This window comes from Nelumbo lutea, chromosome 2, assembly GCF_056320005.1.
Source record: "Nelumbo lutea isolate HS-2025 chromosome 2, American lotus-T2T, whole genome shotgun sequence".
Taxonomy (NCBI): Eukaryota; Viridiplantae; Streptophyta; class Magnoliopsida; order Proteales; family Nelumbonaceae; genus Nelumbo; species Nelumbo lutea.
Genome location: NC_142685.1, coordinates 2,780,718 through 2,802,800, shown reverse-complemented (window position 1 = coordinate 2,802,800; position 22,083 = coordinate 2,780,718). Strand labels below are relative to the sequence as shown.

Here is a 22,083-nt window from a genome sequence, read left to right as displayed (position 1 = left end):
GCTTTAGACTTTAGAGAGAGGAGAGAAAATGAAAAACTATTTATTCTCGGACCCCAGTAGGCTAGACGCTAGACACAGGAAAAAAGTGGTGGGGTGGAGGGTTAAGATCGAGTTGGTGGACAAGAAATTAAGGAGCGAGATCTTACATTTATGAGCAACCCTTGAATGGTGTATATGAGTATGGTGGAGTCTCTCCATTGGAAGGACACCTGACATCTAGGACTAGGAACCAGAAATCTAGACTAGAGGGTAGAAAGCATCATCAAAACATCAATAACAAGGGGGGTTTCTTCCCATATTATGAGACAGAGAACTCAGAAGGGACCAGTAGTAGCCCAGCAGCATACAGCATATGATATATGATGTAGAGACAATGCACACAAGTACGAGGAGAAGTGGGAATTATTAAAAATAAAAAATAAAAAGAAACCAACACGAATACCTAATACAACTGACTATCTTCCATGTAAATGCAAAAGAAAATAAAGGACAAGCACAAGAATCTTTTTCTCGTTACCCAAATTTCCTTTACATGGGTGATGGGTGATGGGCGATGCGACTGGTTATGGTAAGCGTGCTTTACACTGCTCAACATTTTTTTATATATTTGAATAATTGAAAAAGTAATGCCCCCTACCCCCTACACGAATTTCTTATACTTGAGAATTGAGATTGCCCCCCTCTTCCAAACACACACATACCAATCAGATTAGGGAATCAGAAACAGAAAGATTACCGGCTCACTCTCCAGAGTGAGTTCACAGTCCACATTCCAAGAGATTCCATGAGATGGAGGTTTTATTCACTTTTTCTAAACTATAAAATTCAAAACCCACAATAAATTTGATAAAAAAGTATTCACTATTCAGTGAGATAGTGAAAATGGTGCCTCCCCATCATGATCAGTTGGTAGTTTGTCCACACATACACGACAACAGTACGGGAACACCATGACCACTGCCATGATTCAAGCTTCTGTCGGATCTTCTTCCAACGTCTGAGGCAAACCAGGGACTTGATTGAGGAGGGGCTACCCGGCCGTCAATGAATAACGAGTTTGATTCAGAAGCACTCCCAGCTCGGTCAAACTCTTCGGCTTCGTAAAACACAGGACTGCTCTGATTCCTCCTGTAATCGCTGGCAGCTCTCCTCTCCACCTCAAGAAAATGCCGGAGTGATGGTGCATTGTTTACACTATCCACATCATCGGCATTACCCTTAGTACATAATGAAAATAACCAAATCTTGGGTCGATAATTCTTCTTGATTCTTAAGGCTTCCGCCCTTCTTCCTCTAACAGATCTTGCTGAGAGATCTAGGATACTGGATACGCCGATGAGACTCCCAAGTGTAATGCTCTTATCACGGAAAAAAGACCCGGTCGACTGAAACAATCACGAGATATTAAGCTAATTTTTTGGATTGTCATATTTTATCATTCCATATTGCTTTCACATTTCAAAGTTGCAGAAAAAAATAGTAGTAGAACCAAGTAGAATTTCCTACAATTTAGTGGACTGATTTACGTGCTACTTTTTTCTCCCTTCTCCTTGATATCCCTAGGCCCTATACAAAGCACAATCTCCAAAGTTTTTCCAAAGCTACCTTATTTGTTAGGTGTTTTTTTTTTTTTTTCTCTTCTTCTTTTGGTGATAATGTGATGAATTGTTAGGTGGTTTTAGTCTCATATTACTTGCATTTGCGAGAGTTTACCGGGGAAGATAGTTTTACATTCATGAGTTAAATCCCACAAGTAAACTACAACATTCTGTGCAAGAGAGAGAGAGAGAGAGAGAGATCCAAGTAAGACCAGATGAATATAGTTGTGATTTTCTCAGCTTCGTAGAGTTGGTTGTGTTGTATTCGTAAATGAAGGAAACAAACAAGGAGAAACAAATAGAGAACAGGGGATATATTCTGTAATTTTCACCTATATACGATTTTAGAAAATTTCGAGATTGCCTGATCTCTCTCTAGTACTATAATGGGCCTTCAATTATCTAATGTACGTTTGTTTTCTTCCTTGTTCATTTATGGTGGCTTTGACTGACCTCGGTGTCTAAATCTGATGAAGAATCCGTGGAGGAGCTTGGAGAACCGGTGAGCAAAGTGTTGAAGGAGATTGATCCAGAAAAATCGCGAGTTCTCACCAGCCCGACTCTCATATTTAGTGGCTGCAAACCTAGGGGCCATCCATCGTCCTGCCGTAAAACGATAAAGTAAGTCCTTAATTTATCAAGGAAAAATGAAGTAATCCATAAGAGTAGAACAATGTGAAGAAAGAAATTTGATGAAAAAATATGAATAAAGTGAGAAACTAAAGCAAACAAGAGCCATCGCATGTTCAAGAGAAGATTACAGAATAATGAAAGCCACAGAGAACAGAGAACAGCCTAGCGGGGAAAATTCCAAAAAAGAGAAGTGAAGACAAATCAATACCTGTTGAGCCATAGCTTCTCAAGTACTGAGTGATTTACTAAGTAGAGGCTCAGTGAGGTCACCTCAGACTCAGAGGAAGAGATAGTGTCAGGCCCCGGATACTTTCCTCTTTTAACCAACAAAAAAATTGCACAGAACAGTTAACTTGTTTAGAACGAAGACGCTGCACAAGAAAACTGCGCAGAGTTTCTTCATGCAGTCCCAAAGAGCATCGGCTGATGAAGCAGAGGCAGAGAAAGAGAGAATAACAACTCAATAAAACAAACAAACAAACAGAAACAGAAAGAAGAGTGGCTCGAAGGAGAGGAGAGAGTGAGGAATGGATGAGAGGTGCTACTTTTTATAAAAGAAGACTTTGTATTCTATACACTATTTATGCTTTCGTTGCAGAAGCAGCCTCGGAGTCGGAACAAAAGAAAGAGGAAGCAGAATAAAAAAAAAATGCTGCACGAGATAAAATTACCAGTTACCAGTGGACTCAACCTATAGCCAGCAAGACTCGACTCGATTCGAGGGAGTGAGTGAGGCTGAGGCAGCAGCAATCATCCTAAGTTACGAAAATACCCTCCTAATCAATCCTTCTTGTTCTTGACATGACTCAAACTGTGAAGTGTGAATAGATCCCATCCCATCATCCCAACCCAACCATGTCCCTTGAATAACGGGAAAAAGGAACCTCAAATGCCGGGGCGTCACCAACTGGGCTACCATGAATACGAGCGAGCACAAGCAGCTTCCTCCTATTTGAGCTTTCAGCTTTTAGGTGAAGGACTGAAGGTGTCCATATTCTGTGGACCAACGCTTCTCATCAGGCACCCGCCTCGAACTGGGAAGGTGGAACTTGGAAGGCAATATGGATACTTCTACTACTGTTACACAGTGAGAATCACTGCTAAAAAAAAAAAAAAAAAGAAAAGAAAAAAGAAGAGCCGAAACCCTACCCCTGCCAATGACATTTAATAGTGACAGTATAAGCGATCAAATCCAACACCCTTCACGGTAGACCGATTTGCTCCTCACAGGCACACACCTTCCATGCTTATGTATTATTACTCGTAAACACCTATAATATCTCCAAGACAAAATTATTTATAATTTATGAACAGTTTTGAATGTTTATAAATGAGTAGTTTCTTAATTATTATAAGTGGATAATTTTTTAAGAGTTATAAGTGAACAATTTGTTAACTGTTATAAGCTAAAAGTTTTTGAAGTGAGAGTACATGCCATATATGCCCTTTTTTGTCCCCGTTGTATATTTGCTTAAATAAAAGATAACAATATCTAATGAAAAGTCCAGAAAATAAAAATATTCATTTTTTTATTACTAACATAAATATAAATTATTTATGGAGATGTTTCCATTGCATGGTTGAATGTGCTTGTAAGGTCGTTGTGAGGTGCCCCCGTAAGGAGCAGTTAAATTTGGATGACATGCAAAGCAATCAGTTATATCGACCCCGGAAGGCCGGAACTATGATCTACAGGACCAAAACTCAAAAGCAATTCTAAATTCTGACACCACACCAGGGTGTGTGGCTTTCGTAAATCATCCCAAGTCCCAACCAATATCTCCGTTTAGGGAAATCTGAGTTGAACATCCCATTCATTACATTACATTTCCCCTCGACCCGCTGTTAAACTTAAATGGGAGTTGGAAATCTCGTTGCATAAATTTTCTAGGTGGGGCTCAAATCTCAATAATTAGATCAGAGATTTCTGGCCAAGGTTTTAAATTTTGTAACGTATTGGCTGATACGGATTGATACATATCGTTTTTTAAGAATTTTGATACACAAAATATGTCTAATTACAGGGTTTTGTATTTTTTCGTCTGTATCAGGTCCCATTTAATAATGTCATTAAATGTTATTTAAGTGAAATAACTTGTTAAAAATCACATTGCTTATAACAATAACTAATTAACCATTATGCCAACATTAATTACTTATTAGAAAGACATGTTTTTTTATACTTTAAGTAATCTTTCTTGGTGTGGTGGTTGTTTCGCTATAAATTTGATTATTAATATTTATATAATAATAAGATGAATACAAGTTATATTGATTTATTAAAAATTAAGGTATATATTAACTTGTATACATAATAAATATTATCTAATTCTATATATAATAAAATTTAACTAATAAATGATTTCAAAAAAAATATATTAACTAATAAATATTAGCATATATACAAACATTTTAGTTCTATTATTTTTCAATGGTTACTAATTATATCCCGATACTTTATATAAATCATTAAATAATGTTTTTTATGTTTAAATAAATTAATTATACTCACATAAAACTCATTTTTATTATTATTCATATTTTTAAGAATTTTTTTTAGATTTTCTAGTGTATACATGAGTATCTTGGTTTTTCGTCTGTATCTATACGTTTTCAAAACATATCTCGATACATCTTTTAAAATTACCTTACCAATACATTTTACGTTTCCGATACTTTGAAGCTTGTTCCTGTCCCATTTATTTGCGTTTCCTTCTCCATGAGAGAGAGAGAGAGAGAGCTAACTAGTTGTGCAATTAACAGAACAAAAATTGTCAGAACACTCATCACCTTCGATTGGGATGCTAAATTTTGCGAGAGGGATGGATGGCAGCAGATCCGATGGCATAAAACAATGGGGAAATTCATGTCAATTACCAAACATCCCGGGTCATGACTAATGAATCAACAAGACATGAAAGGAAGATAAGTTAGAAAGAACCACTAAGGGTTACCAAAGGCACATGGATAAAAAGCAGAGGGTTACGATGGTCCCTCCTCCTTGTGTGGTTAAAAAGCTTCATGGGTTTGCATGGAATTTTACTTACCAAAAGCGTCGTGGGTTTGCATGATGAGGATTTGAGGGTATGCACTTACATACCAGAGAAGAGAGAATCCAATAAAGGAAAAGAAACGGTGGCGCTGCTTTTTAGCTTTTGTTGTATGGCAACAAAAGAAAAACGCGCGTAGGAGAGGTGGGGCCTTCCATCTTGAGTGCACTTCCCTCACTTTTTGGTCCACAAAGCAAGCGAGCTCGGTCTCCTCAGCAGCTCAACTGATCCACCTGACACCCTGATTCATCTTCCCGCCAGCCCAAAGCTTCCCTACACGCAATCATCCTCTAATACATCCAAGACGGACGTAATGATTTGAGAAATACCCCCGGCCCCGGCCCCCGGCCCCGGCACCGGCGGAATCGATGATGGGTGCTCTTCCCTGCCACCTACCGTCCATTTATTTGATCCAACGGTGAAGAGGACTAAAAGGACTGACAAAGCTGTAGCCTGTAGCAGGCTCAATTTTAAGCGTCTCCGTCTCCTTCTAAGACCCACTTTTAATTAATTAATTAATTAAGAATAAAGAAAGCAGAAGAAAAGGTGGAAACAATAGCTTCGGCTTGGGATGATACATACCCGCTTGGGCACACACCCAGAGTCCGAAATGAAAATTTTTTCGACTCAATCTTATTATAGTTCTCTACAAAGTATAAACTACAATTGAAGTCGAAAGAATTGGACGAAGACCGCATTTGAGGGGTGACACGACCGCTTGTTGTTGGTTAGACTGTGAAGGAAATTGAAGCAGGAGCTATCTATGGGTTTGGTGAATTTAGATTTTATCGATGAGCGCTGCTTGCACCGGGTCGGTACTCTCCAATCCCTAGCAAATCCTGCACATACACATATATTTGCTTCCTTCTTTACAAGTAAATAAATAAGGTATGGCATGGAAAAGGCAAAATAACATAGTTTAATTCTCGAGAGACAATATCATGAGTGAACAGATACCACTTGGAATGATGCATACACCAAAGCAATAAAAAAGAAGATACGTGAGCTTTCATAAATATAGTGGAGGTGATAATAATGAAGTTGAATTACAAATTCTTAAACGGAACATTGCAGAAAAAGATCCCCCCCCCCTTGTCTCTAGCTCTAGTTCTCCATTCTTGTATGGAGGAAAGAGGGGCCAGGGGTGCAATACTTGGACAATACAGTTAAATACTTAAAATTCCTCAGCTCAATATAATTACCCAAAGACAAGTATGTGAAAAAGTTCAAAAGAATCGAAGACGTTAACATCATGACATGTTAAAGACATTTATGCATTGACATCATCATTATTCATTATGAGGAAAGAATCAGAAGGCTTCTCCAACAATTCCTACGAAATTACTGCTCAGTAAGCATGTTTTATGTTCTAGACCTGGTAGATGTTTGCTTGAAACTTTGAATTAATGCATAAACTCCACACACACCTCCCGTCTCACGCCAGATGTTCTTTTCCACACTAACCAGTACAACACCTTGCAGTCTTACCCATTTCAACACCTAAGATATCTAGCAATAAATATTTGGAAAACTTGATCCTTCCAAAGACAGATCCTGACAGAGTGCATTTTTTGTGAAAATTCTGGTGGAAATTGAGCAACCTTTCCAACCAAGAACAATATTCACTTCTCAAAAGAAAACAGTCAATGTCCTTCTCGTGGTCTAAATTCTAATAGCATCAAACTCCTTCACTCATCATCATGCCTTCTTTAAGCAACCATTTTAGATGTCATCAGAATGGGAAGAAAGTGTGGTAGGCACCAAGGAGTATACATGGGCTACATTTGAGGTAGAACATGAGAATTTTGAAGGTTGGATTAGAACTAGTAAGTTTTTTCTATACAAAATCAAATTGCAAATTTAACACCCAAATTGAAGTTGGATGGAGTCTCTGTTTTTATAACCCCAGATAACATAGAGTAATCTGCTTGCCCTTGTGTCCCAGCTGAACCTGGTGATTGACAATCACCACCACAGGGTCCAAAACAAGAAAATCCACCCTACGCTTGCAGGAAACTCAAATTCACGGTAACTACCTAGAAGGCTAGAAGGCTAGAATAAAAATGACAAAAATATGTTCTTATTTCACCACTTTAGTCTATGCTAACAAATTTCTTATCCCATAAGGCTGGTCTTTGAGAGCCTCTATAGATAATAACTCATTTCATTTTTTTATTTTTCTTATTTGCCATATTTTCCCTAGTAATATTAATTGATATATTTATCTCTCAAAACTCACATCTACACACACTCATAGCATACCCAGGTAATAATTATCATTGGGACTAAATATTAATAAGTGATATCTACTAATTCCTTTACCAAATATATTAGTAGGTTAGTTCTAGGGAAGTCCATGTAATGGAGGTACTTGATGAGTCTGGGTTTGTACTGCATTAAATGAATATTTGACTCTATTTGTTTGGTGAAAGCACTTCACCTAGTTCTGTGTACTTTCTTTTTCTTTAATGAACATTTTCTCTTTATTATAAAAAAAAAACAGTTAGGGAATAAATGAAAATGAAAAGAAAAAGGACAAATTTAGGGGTTCCGTAAATAAATCAAGTTGTATGAATGTGGGAAGCAATCATTGAATTAATTAAGGATAAAAGAAAGTAGAGATCCATTTACTTAGCAAACATTGTAGAAATTAATTAGTGCACATTTAGGCAATTGAAATTAATAAAAGGGAAGAAAAGAGTTGCAACCATGCATCTATATGTTAAGACTTTTTTCCAAGAAAATGATGGATCTATCTCGAAGTGTAAATCTTTCACACTTTCATGGTGTATTCCTTGATCAAGTCTATCATAACTACAATGGCATTTACATCACAGTTTGATTGGTCTTTATATGTAGGTTATATTTGCTCCACCATTAAAGGATGGAAATATAGTTAATGTATTTCAAAGTAAAAGTTTCCATGCCTTTTATGTTGAAATAAATTGAGCTATAGGAGTCATACAAAAAATTTAAAAAGAGAGAGAGAGAGAGAATGGATGACCTGACCTTCCATTTATAATGACCTTGGACAATATAAAAAGAACCAAATGAGAATACACTGAATCAATTTATAATATGCCAATCAAACAAGTCATAATCATTTCTACTATGGAATATATCAGTATAAAGGACTTACTTGACATGCTTTATTTTTAGCTCTAGTTTCTGCTGTGCTGGGAATGTCATGGTTTGGTTTTAAGAATCTTTTCTCACGTCGTTCACATGAGCCCCAACCATCTGAGAACCTACCACCTCTAGTTACAAGACCAAAATAGCAAAATTAAAACAAGATTGTGTCAAAGAGAGACTAGAAAACTAAATTATTTGTTCTGTAGTTATCTGCTAAAACCAGAGAACATACTGCATGTATGCGCGGACAACAAATTCTGCCCTTTGAACATTCCGATTTTCATCAAATTCAATGCTTTTATCCTTGATTTCATATGAGAGATTGAAGTAAAATGATATCTTCCTCCATCCTGCAGAACAAATAAGGAATTTACTCCAGAAAACAACTGTCATTTAATGGCAGAAAGAAGACTCAGAAGTTAGATTATTACCTGACTTCTTTATATATGGACTCCCAGAAATGATAGTGTAATCAGTTTTCTCTAAAATCTGTCCATGTAAACAAGTAGCTAAATGTATCACATTTTCAATAAATGAAATTGAGTTGTCAAACATGAAAGATGGAAGCATGTATCATTAATCCTTTTTTTATCAACAAGAAAATATTATTAATTCTATTAATAAGTGAAAACAAAAGTTATAGTAGAGTGGATGTCCAATCACCAAAAGATACAGAAGACAAATATACAATGCCCAAGATAACATGTCCAGTCACCCATTATTAATTGTATCATTAATTTGTTTCCTGGTAAATAATTTACCAGAAGATAACATGAAGAAAAGACGCATTTTTCATGAAAAAAATAATAATATATTACAAAATCTAAATCAATTGCAACATATGGAAAAGGAGTAAGGATATAACAGTAATTGAAGGTAAGAAGGCAAACAGGTTATATATTATCATAAACTTCACCAAAAGAAGATGTAACAAAATAATTTATAAATTATGATTGATATACAGAATATGGGAAGCATGCCTAGCTCTTTTGAATTCAAATCCAAGATGAGGTGTTCTTACGATCCAAAAGAAAGGTAGATTGAACAAGATATAAATCATATGTACAATTGTTAAAGGTTAGAAGTCTCAATTTCATACACAATCAGCAGACAAAAGGTGTGATAAGAGCACATGAAACACTATATAGAAAACCTGCAGTAAAGTTTTGAGAGACAGAGAGTGAGTGGGAGACAGAATACAGTTAAGTTTTCCCATTGCAAAAGTGTACAACTTGGAGGAAAGTACATATGTAGAAGTGTTTGCAAACTTGTATAAAGACATGTGAGGCTGCACATTGTGTATGAAACCCACCCTAAGTTAAAACACATGAAACATAAACAAAGAAATGATCCAAGGTAAACCAGTTTCAGAATGACATATTTATCTCAAAAAAAGTTCTCCGTATTATTTGAGACTTGAACTTTTGGAAGAAACTCACTGAGCATGACAACAACATGAAGCTATGGCCAAAAATCTCAGGTTTTAGTTAAGGAACAAAGAGAGATTCTAAGATGATCACGCAATTTCTACAAATGCCAAACAAAAATATCAAGTGCATTGATTCATTGGCATCATGCATAAACGCTGAAGAGAGAATCCACTTAGCACACTTGTGAAGTCTCATGCTAGAGAAGGGCTTGTAGTACTCCTTAGAATTACCAAAGTATGGCATCAACTGGTTAGTCAGTTGAAGACCAAACTAACTACATCATCAACTAGTCTGTCAGTACCCATGATGCAGTCGCCCAGGACAACTAAGAAGCAGCCACATCATCAAAGTCAACTAACAACCAGTCTTCCTAGTTGACCACAGAGTTAATTTAACATTTATTTGTGTTTGTTTCAAACTTTTAAAATAGGATTATGTGTGTCTATATATTATTTTTCAATCCAATTTATTTCAGCATCTCTGATCATATGTATTTTGTAGGGTATAGAAAAAAAGAAAAATGCGGCCCTCCCCCACCCCCATCTCAGCCTATCCAACCCACTTATGTTTGCAAAACAGAGACTGTATACTAAATGTTCTATATCATATCTTTTATTGCAGACTTGCAGTTTTTATTAGTTTATGTATGAGAATGAATCATTGTATTAAACAGATATCATTTTTTTTATAATCAATCAGTTGGCATCACCTAGGGAGGCCAAAACAACTAGTCATCGCATAACCACATTGACAACACTGCTCCTCTATCTTAATAATCCAACCCTTATTTAGATAGCTCTTACAATGCTTGAAGTGTAGGTATATTGTACAAACTAGGAAGGAGAAAGGCTTAGATGATTAAAGCACCGGGGCACCACCTTAGATCAAATGCCAAGTCAACTAATGAGGACGTCAAACTCCTAGCTTATTGAATGGGAATTATTCAATTAAAATGCAAAGACAAAGCAAAAGTAATTACTGCCTTGGGATGATGGGATCTAAATATAGCGGTATATTACTGAAGTCCTGATATCCCCTACTTTGTAAGAGTTCTATGAGTGAGTGATGTTATACAAGCTAAATTTCCATTTATCATTACTAAACAAGTTAATTCCGGTTAGTGAGAAAAAACATGGAAGGTAAAAAGGGGAATTGCCATGATCTGATACTGAAATTGGAAGTGTTTCACAAAATAATTTGTGTTTATGAACGATAACAGACAACCTTAAGGTTACCTCCTCAAGCTAGTTAGAGAGGTTCAGCCATTACGGGTAAGATGAAATCTAAGTGCAAAAGAACTGTGATAGAAATTAATATAAAAACAAAAGAAGAGAAATAAGGTAGTTACCGCCATTGCCGCATTCTGGTATTCCTTGAAAAGAGAAACAGAAGGAAACCTGCCAAACAAGCTATGCCTCATGTTGTCTGTATCACCATCCGAAACAGGGCTAATTTCTTGCACAGAAAACCTTCCGGCATCTAGAGATGAGTACACCGGCGTCGTTGGTGTCCGCTGCAAATGCTTCACAACGACCATCCTATTCTCTTCACCGGAATAAGCAGCACAGGATCTTGCAATTTTCTGCGGCCGCGGATGAACCCATGGCTCCTGTAGAACCTCACCATCGGCTGAAAACCTAACATCTTCTTCCACCATGTAGTGACTCCTAGAATGTCGAGAGAATTTGGGTGCCGGAGAGGAATTTGAAACCGGACTTGGAGTCTGAATATTGGTATGCTTCAAGGCGATGGTTTTTCGACATTTAGAAGACGAATGAGAGGCGGCGGCGGAATCGATCACAGCCCAAAGCGCTGCGTCGTCGAGATCCTTGTCGTCAACGACGGAGAACTGGACTGGCGATGCCATCTTAATTTTATCAAGATAGGGTTTCGGTGGACTTTGCAAAAGAGAAGCTCCCGAGGTTCCAAGTGGACCTCAACAGAGTGCCGGAGCTATAGACGGCGGAAAAGGAAGTAACCAATCGGGTTGCCTTTAGTTCTTTACTAATCTTTTGATCTTTTCTGGTTCACGAGGCGGGAGAGGAGGAGAACACTAAGTAGAGAGTAGAGGCCTACCCTTTTTACTCTTCTTTTGAATTCAAATGGTCAAAATGGAGGCAACGTCCGCTTCGTTTGTTGTCGGAACGAGTCCGGATCTGCTCCTAACAAGCGCACCTCACACGGACCCCATTCCATCATGAATTTGGAACATCTCCCGTCTTTTGTGGAGATATTCCCAATACACGGTGGCATGGGGCTGTGAGGTCCGTGTGAGGTGCGCTCGGTATGGAACAGATCTCGATTCTATTGAAACACAAAAAATGGAGAGATCGGATTTGTTCCTCACACTGGCACCTCACAGGCACATCCTACCATTCATTGGGAACATCTCTTATACTTATTAATGAATATTCACTGGAGATGTTCCCAATGCATGGTGGATGTGCATGTGAGGCACCCATTTGTGAGGAGCAGATCCCGTCACGAGAATGGGAGCTATGTGTTTTTATTAGATGTGTATCTTGTGATTTTTGTAAGGCTATACTTGTTTGCGGTGTAAAACCCCATCGATCTAAAAGTCTATTGTCGGTTCAGTTTTATTGACATCTGTTTGTAGTGTAAATCAAGATTAATGTAAAACTCCATTCTCAATTCAGATTTGTTTGCATTTGGGTGGAGTGGAGTTTGACATCATAAATCGATGTAAAACCTCATTTATAGTAGGGTTTTACATCGATAATCACATTTTTGAAAGCTCAACAGTTCAAAAATCTCAAGGATTTTAAACCATTTGGTGTGAAACTCCATTGATGAACTTTTACATCGATGAGATTTTACATTGCAGACATACACAGTCTTAAGGGACTGATCAATACCAACCCAGCCCAAAATGTAGGGTTTTGTTTGTACAAGTTCGACCTGACCCGATTTCTTACACGGGTTGGGTCTGATTTAGGGATGACAATGGAGACTGAAGTCTCTACCTCCCTGGCCCCAATTATATATATAAAGTATTATTTACATTAAATATATATAATGTTATTTATATTATATATCAAAAATATTTAAAATATTATTTACATTTGAAGTTTTTCCTTTATTTTAAGTAAACATATTTTCCAATAAAACTTTTTTATCAGCATTTTCCGGAAAAAAAAAACTTTTAATTGAAAATTTTGAAGGATTCAAGTCCATGATAAGAAACTTATTCCCCGAAAGATCGGGAATGGAGGATAATTTTTATCCCCAACAAAGATCAAGATTAGGGACGGGGACTTGTTTCATAGTTGGTCACGGATGGGAGTATGGTCCCTGTCCCAAAAAGACTCATTACAATCAACTGGTATTGTAAAAGTGATATCCAATCAACTCAGTTTTAATCAGAATTCATGGAGGGTTTTGATAGATCAAAACCTTTCTCGTATCATGTCTTTCCAGTGTCATATGTTTCCTCTTATATAAATATACATGTTTATAAAATGACTATGTACATCTGTAAATATAAATTTGTTTATATTTTCAATCAATTCTACTCTTAACTTGGGCTATAAAGCCTAATAAAATGACTATGTAATATACATAAATCCTTTCAAACCCAACCAACTTGCTCAGGCCCCATTAACCCAGCCCAGCCTGAGCTTGAGCCCAGTCCAAGTTACGATGGGTTAAGCATAGGTTGGGCTTGGGTTGATAAACTTGCACTTAACCTCAGGTCAGGATAGGCTCCCAAGTTGCACCCCTACCGGAAATCTGTAAATAATCACCTCAACTCCAATCTAGGGCCCATTTAGGAGGGACTGTGTTGATTGAGATGCATTGATTGAGCCACCTTACATAAGCCATCAGAATGTCTATTTTTGTGGTTGATGTATGCCTATTTGCATTTTTTTTACCAAACATGTTTTCATGGCATTCAAGGTTTCTCAGCTCATGTAAAGCTAGAAGCCACTACATGAAAGTCCTCTCAAATGGGTACTTAGGGTCCGTTTGGTTTGCAGGAATAGGGGTCTGGAATCAGAATGAGCTATTCCGATTCCAACTGTTTGGTTGGGCGAAATCGGAATCCCATTCTCATTCTTGCTGGAATGGCATTCCCTCATTTGAGGGAATGGTCATTCCCTGCCCCTCCCTTGGGAATGAAATCCCATTCATGCTGATTTTAATTCCCATTTTCATTCTTGTATAAACCAAACAGATTATGGGAATGGACCATTCCAATTCCAATTCCGAATTCAACTACGAACCGAACGGATTAGTCAACACAGCTAAACCAAAGCTGAAGCCCTTTCAAAAACAGATATCTAATGGATGTTTGGGATTTAAGATGACTTATGCTAGTGTTGGAAAGTTAAGGGCATATTTAGGAGCAAGGACTGAGTTGAACATGCAACTAAGCTAGTTCAACTGCTTTGAGATACTCTAGATAAGCCATCTAAAGAGGCTTAAGAATACAGTCCAAAAAATGATATGGGCTCTCCAGATTTTTTCACCAAGCAGAATTGAGCATTGAGCATCAGCCCTCCCAAACGAGATAGGATTAGCTGAACACAATATCTGCTCAGCAGGCTGTAGAGCCAACAATAAAACTCTACACCATTCATTGATTCCACAGCCTCTTACATAGTTAAAGCATTCAGCTAATCCAAATTCATTTTAAATAGACATTAAGGCTGCATTTGGCGTTTGTTATTTTAAGGATTTATTTACTTTTCGTAATTAAAATGCCTCTATAAAATACTGAATTTTGTAACTAATAGTCCTTGATATGAGAAATGCCAAATGCAGCCTAAGACAGTAAGACTCAATGATCTCAGCTTTCGGTTTGGGAGCAGGTTTGCTACTCAGGCGGTTTAATTGACTTCTCTGGTGACATCCGGCAAGTGGGTTTGGAGTTAATAAATAGAAACCAAATCTGTTGAAAGCAACATGAATCTAAACACACTAAAAGCACGGCATCCAGCTATACACCAAGAATATCTCTTCTATTTATTATATGTTAAATACACCGGGAGATGTTTTCAATATGCAGCTGATGCTATTCTATGAGCAGTTCGCATGACTTTTGCTTTCAGCATATAATTCACAATAGAGTTTCTTTTACAGACAACTATTATACGAATAATTAAGAAATATTAGCAATCTTCTTAATTGAAGAAAGCTCCAATTAAAGTTCAAAATTTTGATACGTATTAAGCCATATTAACTGATACATATCGTATCGGGGCCTTAATGCCCCTATGACCTCTCTAAACCAAATTCAGAAAAATAATAATAAAAAAGAAAAAAAAAAAAACATCGATAAACATTGTCTATAATATGAAGTTGAATACTGGACTAATACGGATATGTGGTTGAACGGTAAACACATGATCAATCAACTGGATTCCTAAAACGCAATGGAACAAAAAAGGGCAGCGCATTCAGTAAATGGGTCAGATAATTGATGTTTTTAAGAGGGGAAACTTTTTCAACAACAAAATAAAGAAGGTATTATTCATCGCAGTACGAAAATAAAATTATCACCAACTAACCAACATGGAAGGTTAGAGATGGCAAGCGATTAGCCACTATATTCATTGATATGGGCCATATATGGGAACTCGGATTGAGTCGTCACCCAATACAACCCTCACAATCACTTATAATTGTACATTAATTAAGAATATCTCTCTATAAATAAAAATATATAAGTATGAAGATATTCTGAATATACCGTTGAAATTGACTGTGATCCCGCCATATGGCAAATATAAGCGAGCTTACGTGAACTTGAGTGAGTGGTTTTGCTAATCTGAGTAAAGGTTATTTAGGACCGGCCAGAATGGCCACACACACCACCCATGTTTCTTAATCCTCTATTAGTGACGTAAGTTACAGCCCAAAAAATCTTGCCATGTAGACAGGGTATATGATGGGATTGGACCAGAGGATTGGACCTGATTTTCTACTTGGAGATATAGTCATGGTTTTTAAAACCGACTTGGTGACCTAATCGGTCAGGGGTTCAGTTACTAGGTTGAAAGGTCCAACCGTTCGAATCGAACGCTCAGCCTATTCTGACAAAAAAAAAATTAAAAAAATAAAAAAATAAAAAACGATCAAAACTGTTTGAACAATTTGAATGATTAACCGCCTAGTTCAGTGGTCCGCTGACCAAAATCAATGGTTTTGGAAAAAAAATCCGATTTTTAGAGAAAACAAAACTGATTCCCAATTTTCCGGTCCAACCGTCTAATCCGTTCCGATTTCAAAAACCATGGACATAATTGACTTGGATTGATCATGTGGCAGAAACATGCGTATATGGCATTAAGCATATATAATGGAATAATAAAACAGGATTCATGTAACTGATCCATACGGTTGTGAATTGTGATAGGGCTTGATTGATAATAATGAATAATGACTGATTTTCAATAGAGATAATTAATACTAATATGATTTTAATGTGGCTTCTTATATGTCTAATAATGTAATTTAAAAATAAATAACCACACGTAGCAGATGGTAATTGGAAACACTGCAGTGGCCACAACGTCACAACAAATCCAGACTCTCAGCTAACATCCCTTGTATTTTCATCTCTTTTACATCAAATGTTTTGTGTTTTTACCCCCTTAGTCGTTATGTGTGTGTATGTGGGTAGCTCATCCCACCCAACCCTGGTAAAGGTGAGATTTGATCCTACAAGTAATCAGAGACCTTATATATTAATGGAATCAGTTAACACCTTCTCCCCCTACTTGATAACAACCTATATATTTTCTATCTTTGTGGTTCAAGGTTAATCACTACTAGTAAGTAGCTAGCATGGTCTAATGGGATTGAGTATTGGCAAGCTAACTATTGAATTTGATGTAACAAAGTTGGGTAATGAGCTCAAGTTGCAGGTTTTGGATCCCATAAGGCATCAAAGTCTTCCTCCATCATAGCATACAATAATGATCATGACCACCCTATACTTATTAGCATCAAGTATTGAGCCTTTTTATTTCAGTCAAGAAACTATACTAAGAGAAAGAGATATATACTTTTAGGTAAGCCACATTTCAATTAGTTAGCTAGGTAGGTCTCTTTATTTTTCTATAAAAGTTTCACACCATTTGAATTTGTGTTTAAGAAAATTCAATTAATAAGGTTAGTCATTATTAATGTGGTTCCAGAGTGAGTATTCAAGAGTTGAGTTGATCACGTCTAATGAAATTGGTGTCATCAGATTGAATATTACATTTTCCTAGAAGAAATGTATATACAAAGGGATTCCCCGCTACTCCCTCATTTGTTTTTTTTTTTTTTTTTGCTTTTTCTTAACAATTTACCACGCAGATATCTTAGACAGTGGCTTAATTAAAATTGTTCTTCGTCTTCTCAATTCTCACATCAACCACCCCTTCGGTGGCTTTATAGGCCCAAAATGATGCAGCGAACCACATACTATTTATTTATTCAATGCTTCAGAATGAATATAGAAATCTCAGAAATGACAAATGAGGAAGTTCGAAGTTTTTTTATATTCTTTTCACTGTTTATTCAGAATCTCTTCAATATTAATTATTGTAAACTTTGTAAAAGATTTGTATAGGGGTGTAAATCGGGTTGGTCCGAGTTAACGGTTTACATTATTTTGGCTTCGTGCTTCAGGTTAGATACATTAAAATTTTGACAAAATTCCAATCCTAATTCGAAAAAATTGCACCCCTAATTTATAATGAGAGTTGGGGTTATTTCTATCATCAGCTTAGCAATTGCAGTGGTTTAGATGGAGTCGTTTTAGTCTTTTAGGTTTAAGGTGGATAGAGTTTTTCCTTTTATTATTTTTTATATATTCAGTGCCATGCACCATTAATTACTTCCTCTTGATCCCTTTTTCCTCAAAATGTTAGTGCGGTATTCAATTCTACATCAACGCTGAAACACACCAACAAGCCAGCTTCAGTTAGTTAAGGTGGATAAAGTTTAGGTCAACCATATTTGCCACCATTTATGAGCAGCGAGATTCCTTTGGCTGTAGCCCACAACCATAATTACTTGTCATCCACTAGAAGATTTAAAACAGCTCAGTCTTTTTTTTTTAAACAACTATATACAGTTTTCTCCTAGTCAATAGTGAACTTGTTGACGGATGGAGATTAGAGTACTCTAACCAATAAAGTAAAGGGAGAATTGTTTATCAGTTCTCTGTAATCTGGTCCTGAATTTTAATATGTGATAATCCAGTACCTGAATTTTTGAAATATAATAATTTATTACTTGTTATTAATGAACCATTAGTTATGTATATCACGTGATCTTATGTGATTTAAGATTTTTAAAAATATTAAAATTATACTTAAAAATAAAATACACTGTTCATCATCTTCTTCTTCAAATAAATGAAACAGAGCCGAGAGATCTGGTTGAAAAACTAAATTGAGAGAAAGCTTTAGGGCATCAGTCCTGAAAGCCCAGTCTTGTACCAAATTGTTACTCAAGCCAAGATTCTTGAAAGCCCAAAAAGCAAAAACCTTCCCAGCTAGTTCCCTCACCCTGATTGTCGATGGACAATAGCTTCAATGTGTGTGCCGAGAAGCAACTGTATAACAAAACCATTTTTATGCAACATTTGTTGCTGCCCCAAATATGTAAGAAGCAACTGTGTTTACTTTCTTCAAAGCTCCAAAGCTCTGCTCTGCAACGTATCTCCCTCTGCATCTGTGTGTCACTATCATTATCTCCCCTCAATTACTCTATTCTGTTCTAAAATGCAAAACCATTTTTTATTAATTCAACCATCTCAATTAGGTTTCAAGCAGCACCTAAAGAGCAAGGCTGGACTATCTGATTGAGTTGGGAAGAGTAGGGAGTATTGATGTAACCGTTTTCGGCCACGTACCATGTTTTGTGATGTAAAATTTTTTGGCTAAGTACCTCGTTATTTGACCCGGTGGTGGCGTGCCTTAGTGATGAGCTACTTGGTAGTGAATTACCTACTAGCGAATTGCTCGGTGGAGAACTGCCTGGTGGCGAGCTGCCTGGTGGCGAGTTGCCCGGTGGCGAACTACCTGGTGGCGAATTTCTTGGTGGCGAACTGCTCAGTGGCGAACTGCCTAGTGGCGAGCTGCTCGGTGGCGAGCTACTCGGTGGCGAACTGCCTACTAGGCGGCCGATGACTTAGAGAATGCTGGAGCTCCCTGGTGCGGCGCAATCCAACTGCCCTCAGCATGAGGTGGTCTTCTTTCCTTTGTAGGCTGCGGGAGCTGAAGGACCTGCGAGAACTTCATCTTTTCCTCCTCTTTGTAGGTGGCGGGGGTTGAGAGACCTGCAAGAACTCCATCTTTTCCTCCTCTTTGTAGGCGGCGGGAGCTGAAGGACCTGCAAGCAGTGAATCAGAGGTCCTGGGTGTATTTTCCCGGTGGGGGCTCTCCGACGCTCAAGTTAGCACTCTTATTGTAGAGAGCTTTGAAGATAATATGAGAGAGCTAGAGAGTAGGGGTTACTTCCTTTTTTTCATCCCCCCCCCCCCTTTGGGGGTGAGGTCTTTATATACCGGAGTCCTCGCGGGTTAGGTGGGTGAAAAGCCTCCAAATGGTAAGACTCATCGCATCCTGTCAAAACCGGGGTACGGTGGTGAACTCCTCGAGGTCATCAGGCTGGCGCTTGTGTCAGGCGGCTAGGTCGGCGCCTGGGCCGGGTTGTCAAAGGGGCGCCTGCGTCAGTCGGCGGGTCAGTGTCTAGGCCAGGTCGTCAAGTCGGCGCCTGTGTCAGTCGGTGGGTCAGTGTCTAGACCATGTCGTCAAGCTGGCGCCTGTGTCAGTCGGCGGGTAAGTGTCTAGCCAGGTTTGTCAGTGGGCGCCTTATGAGCGGTTTGGCCAGATCATGTGCTAGGCTGGTCCAGGTCGGCCAGGTCGCACAGGTCGCACGCAACTCGCGCAGGCCGTGCGCAGTTCGCGCAGGCCGCATGCGCGCCACGCAGGTCGCGCAGCGCCAAGCCAGCCAGATTGGTGCCCGAGTGGGTCACCAACTTCGTAAGTTTGTTGGCTAGGTGTTTTCCTAGATGTCACGAGGTGCCATGTGTCACAATTTCACTAGAGGGCCAAATCTGCCCTCATCAATAGCCCCCCACTCTTGAATTGATAGTAACTCAGCGAAGGGAGTAGATTTTTTTTTGGCCCGTAAGTCGATGAGCTAGTAAGTGTTGATCCAATTACTAGTGTGGCCCGTAGGCTTTGGGAGCGACTCGTAGTCTGCTCTTCTTTGACTTGTGCCCGTGTCGGAGAGGCGATCGGGTCTTAAATAATAATGTGGCCCGTAGGCTTGGCCTGCATCAGATTCGTAATGTCGGTCACCTACTCCTACAAGAAGCTACTAGGGGCTCAGCCTTCGGGGGCAACACTACTAACTTTAGGTTGCCAACTCACACGGGAGCCTTAGAAGGCTCGACCAGTAAGGGCGCCTATGTAGTCAGTTGGCCGCCAACTCCCGCGGAAGCCACGAAGAGCTCATCTTTGTAGGGGGGACCTTGCGGAGAGGACTGAAGTGGCATTATCTAAATTGAAAGTAAGGCTGGTAGAGCTACTTAGTCCGTTAGCTCCCTGCATAGCCTTTGAGTTCATAAAAAATGTAAACTACAAAGCGATAGCTTCAATTTCTAAAAAGTGAGGACTTAGTTTTGGCAAGATGAGAACTTAGCTTTTTGTAGCGTGTTCCCACAGACGGCGCCAATTGATGTAATCGTTTTCGGCCACGTACCAATGTTTTGTGGTGTAAAATTTTTTGGCTAAGTACCTCGTTATTTGACCCGGTGGTGGCTTGCCTTAGTGATGAGCTACTTGGTAGTGAACTGCCTACTGGCAAACTGCTCGGTGGAGAACTGCCTGGGGGTGAACTGCCTGGTGGCGAACAACCCAGTGGTGAACTGTCTGGTGGCGAACTGCTTGGTGGCGAACTGCCTGGTGGCGAGCTGCCTGGTGGCAAGCTGCCTGGTGGCGAACTGCCTGGTGGCAAACTGCTTGGTGGCGAACTGCCTGGTGGCAAGCTGCCTAGTGGCGAACTGCCTGGTGGCGAACTGCTTGGTGGCGAACTGCTCGGTGGCGAACTGCCTGGTGGCGAGCTGCTCGGTGGTGAACTGCCTACTAGGCGGCCGATGACTTAGGGAATGCTGGAGCTCCCTCGTGCGGCACAATCCAACTGCCCTCAGCATGAGGTGGTCTTCTTTCCTTTGTAGGCCGCGGGAGCTGAGGGACTTGTGAGAACTTCATCTTTTCCTCCTCTTTGTAGGTGGCGGGGGCTGAGAGACCTGCGAGAACTCCATCTTTTCCTCCTCTTTGTAGGCGGCGGGAGCTGAAGGACCTGCGAGAATTGAATCAGAGGTCCCGGGGGTATTTTCCCGGTGGGGGCTCTCCGACACTCAAGTTAGCACTCTTATTGTAGAGAGCTTTGAAGATAATATGAGAGAGCTAGAGAGCAGGGGTTACTTCCCTTTTTTCATCCCCCTCCCTTTTGGGGGGTGAGGTCTTTATATACCAGAGTCCTCACGGGTTAGGTGGGTGAAAAGCCTCCAAACGGAAAGATTCGTCATATCCTGTCAGAACCGAGGTACGGTGGTGAACTCCTCGAGGTCGTCAGGCTGGCGCTTGTGTCAGGCGGCCAGGTCGGCGCCTAGGCAGGGTTGTCAAAGGGGCGCCTGCATCAGTCGGCGGGTCAGTGTCTAGGCCAGGTCGTCACGTGCCGCCTGTGTCAGTCGGCGGGTCAGTATCTAGACCAGGTCGTCAAGCTGGCGCCTGTGTCAGTCGGCGGGTCAGTGTCTAGTCAGGTTTGTCGGTGGACGCCTTATGGGCGGTTTGGCCGGATCATGCGCTAGGCTGGTCCAGGTCGGCCAGGTCGCGCAGGCCGCAGGCCGCACGCAGCTCGCGCAGGTCGTGCGTAGTTCGCGCGTGCCGTGCAGGTCGCGCAGGCGCCAGGCCAGCCAGACTGGTGCCCGGGTGGGTCACCAACTTCGTAAGTTTGTTGGTTGGGTGTTTTTCTAGTTGTCACGAGGTGCCATGTGTCACAATTTCATTGGAGGGCCAAATTTGCCCTCATCAAGTATGACTGTCAATTGGATTGGATTTGGTCCAATCTGGTCTAGTCCAACATTGATCCATTTACAAATAGACTAGACTAAATTCGATCTAAGCCCCATACAAATCGAATCCAGTCCGGTCCAACTGAAATGCAAATGGACCGGATTGAACACAATTCGGTCCAAATTAAATGTTTTCC

General features: G+C 39.5%; 2 protein-coding genes across 4 annotated transcripts; both read right to left on the bottom strand.

The window, feature by feature from the left end:
- Positions 1 to 483: 483 nt before the first annotated feature.
- On the bottom strand, positions 484 to 3,370 carry LOC148868092 (uncharacterized). Of its 3 annotated transcripts, none has more exons than XM_088969495.1 (4): positions 2,903 to 3,370; positions 2,440 to 2,654; positions 2,052 to 2,201; positions 484 to 1,385 (listed from the first exon to the last, which is right to left on the bottom strand). In XM_088969495.1, the coding sequence occupies exons 2-4, from the start codon at positions 2,449 to 2,451 to the stop codon at positions 903 to 905; spliced, it is 645 nt and encodes a 214-aa protein (XP_088825621.1). In that variant the 5' UTR covers positions 2,452 to 2,654; positions 2,903 to 3,370; the 3' UTR covers positions 484 to 902. The 3 variants fall into 3 exon arrangements, with proteins under 3 accessions (XP_088825621.1, XP_088825622.1, XP_088825620.1); XM_088969496.1 differs by having other exon boundaries at positions 2,440 to 2,547; positions 2,903 to 3,042; XM_088969494.1 differs by having other exon boundaries at positions 2,440 to 3,370.
- A 2,460-nt stretch (positions 3,371 to 5,830) lies between these two features.
- LOC148868091 (peptide transporter family protein) lies at positions 5,831 to 11,922 on the bottom strand. Its single transcript, XM_088969493.1, has 5 exons — positions 11,192 to 11,922; positions 8,845 to 8,902; positions 8,646 to 8,763; positions 8,421 to 8,538; positions 5,831 to 6,120 (listed from the first exon to the last, which is right to left on the bottom strand). Exons 1-5 carry the CDS (start codon positions 11,708 to 11,710, stop codon positions 6,067 to 6,069), a joined length of 867 nt encoding a protein of 288 aa, XP_088825619.1. The 5' UTR covers positions 11,711 to 11,922; the 3' UTR covers positions 5,831 to 6,066.
- Positions 11,923 to 22,083: the final 10,161 nt, after the last annotated feature.

Excerpts from the sequence above, each read along its gene's own strand:
- LOC148868092 (XM_088969494.1), bottom strand. Across the intron at positions 1,386-2,051 it reads CATCAGATTTAGACACCGAG|TCGACCGGGTCTTTTTTCCG; the intron begins GTCAGTCAAAGC and ends TGATTGTTTCAG.
- LOC148868091 (XM_088969493.1), bottom strand. The coding sequence starts at position 11,710 with ATGGCATCGCCAGTCCAGTTCTCCGTCGTTGACGACAAGGATCTCGAC. Across the intron at positions 8,539-8,645 it reads GTTGTCCGCGCATACATGCA|AGGTGGTAGGTTCTCAGATG; the intron begins GTATGTTCTCTG and ends TCTTGTAACTAG. Across the intron at positions 6,121-8,420 it reads CTAAAAATAAAGCATGTCAA|GATTTGCTAGGGATTGGAGA; the intron begins GTAAGTCCTTTA and ends GTGTATGTGCAG.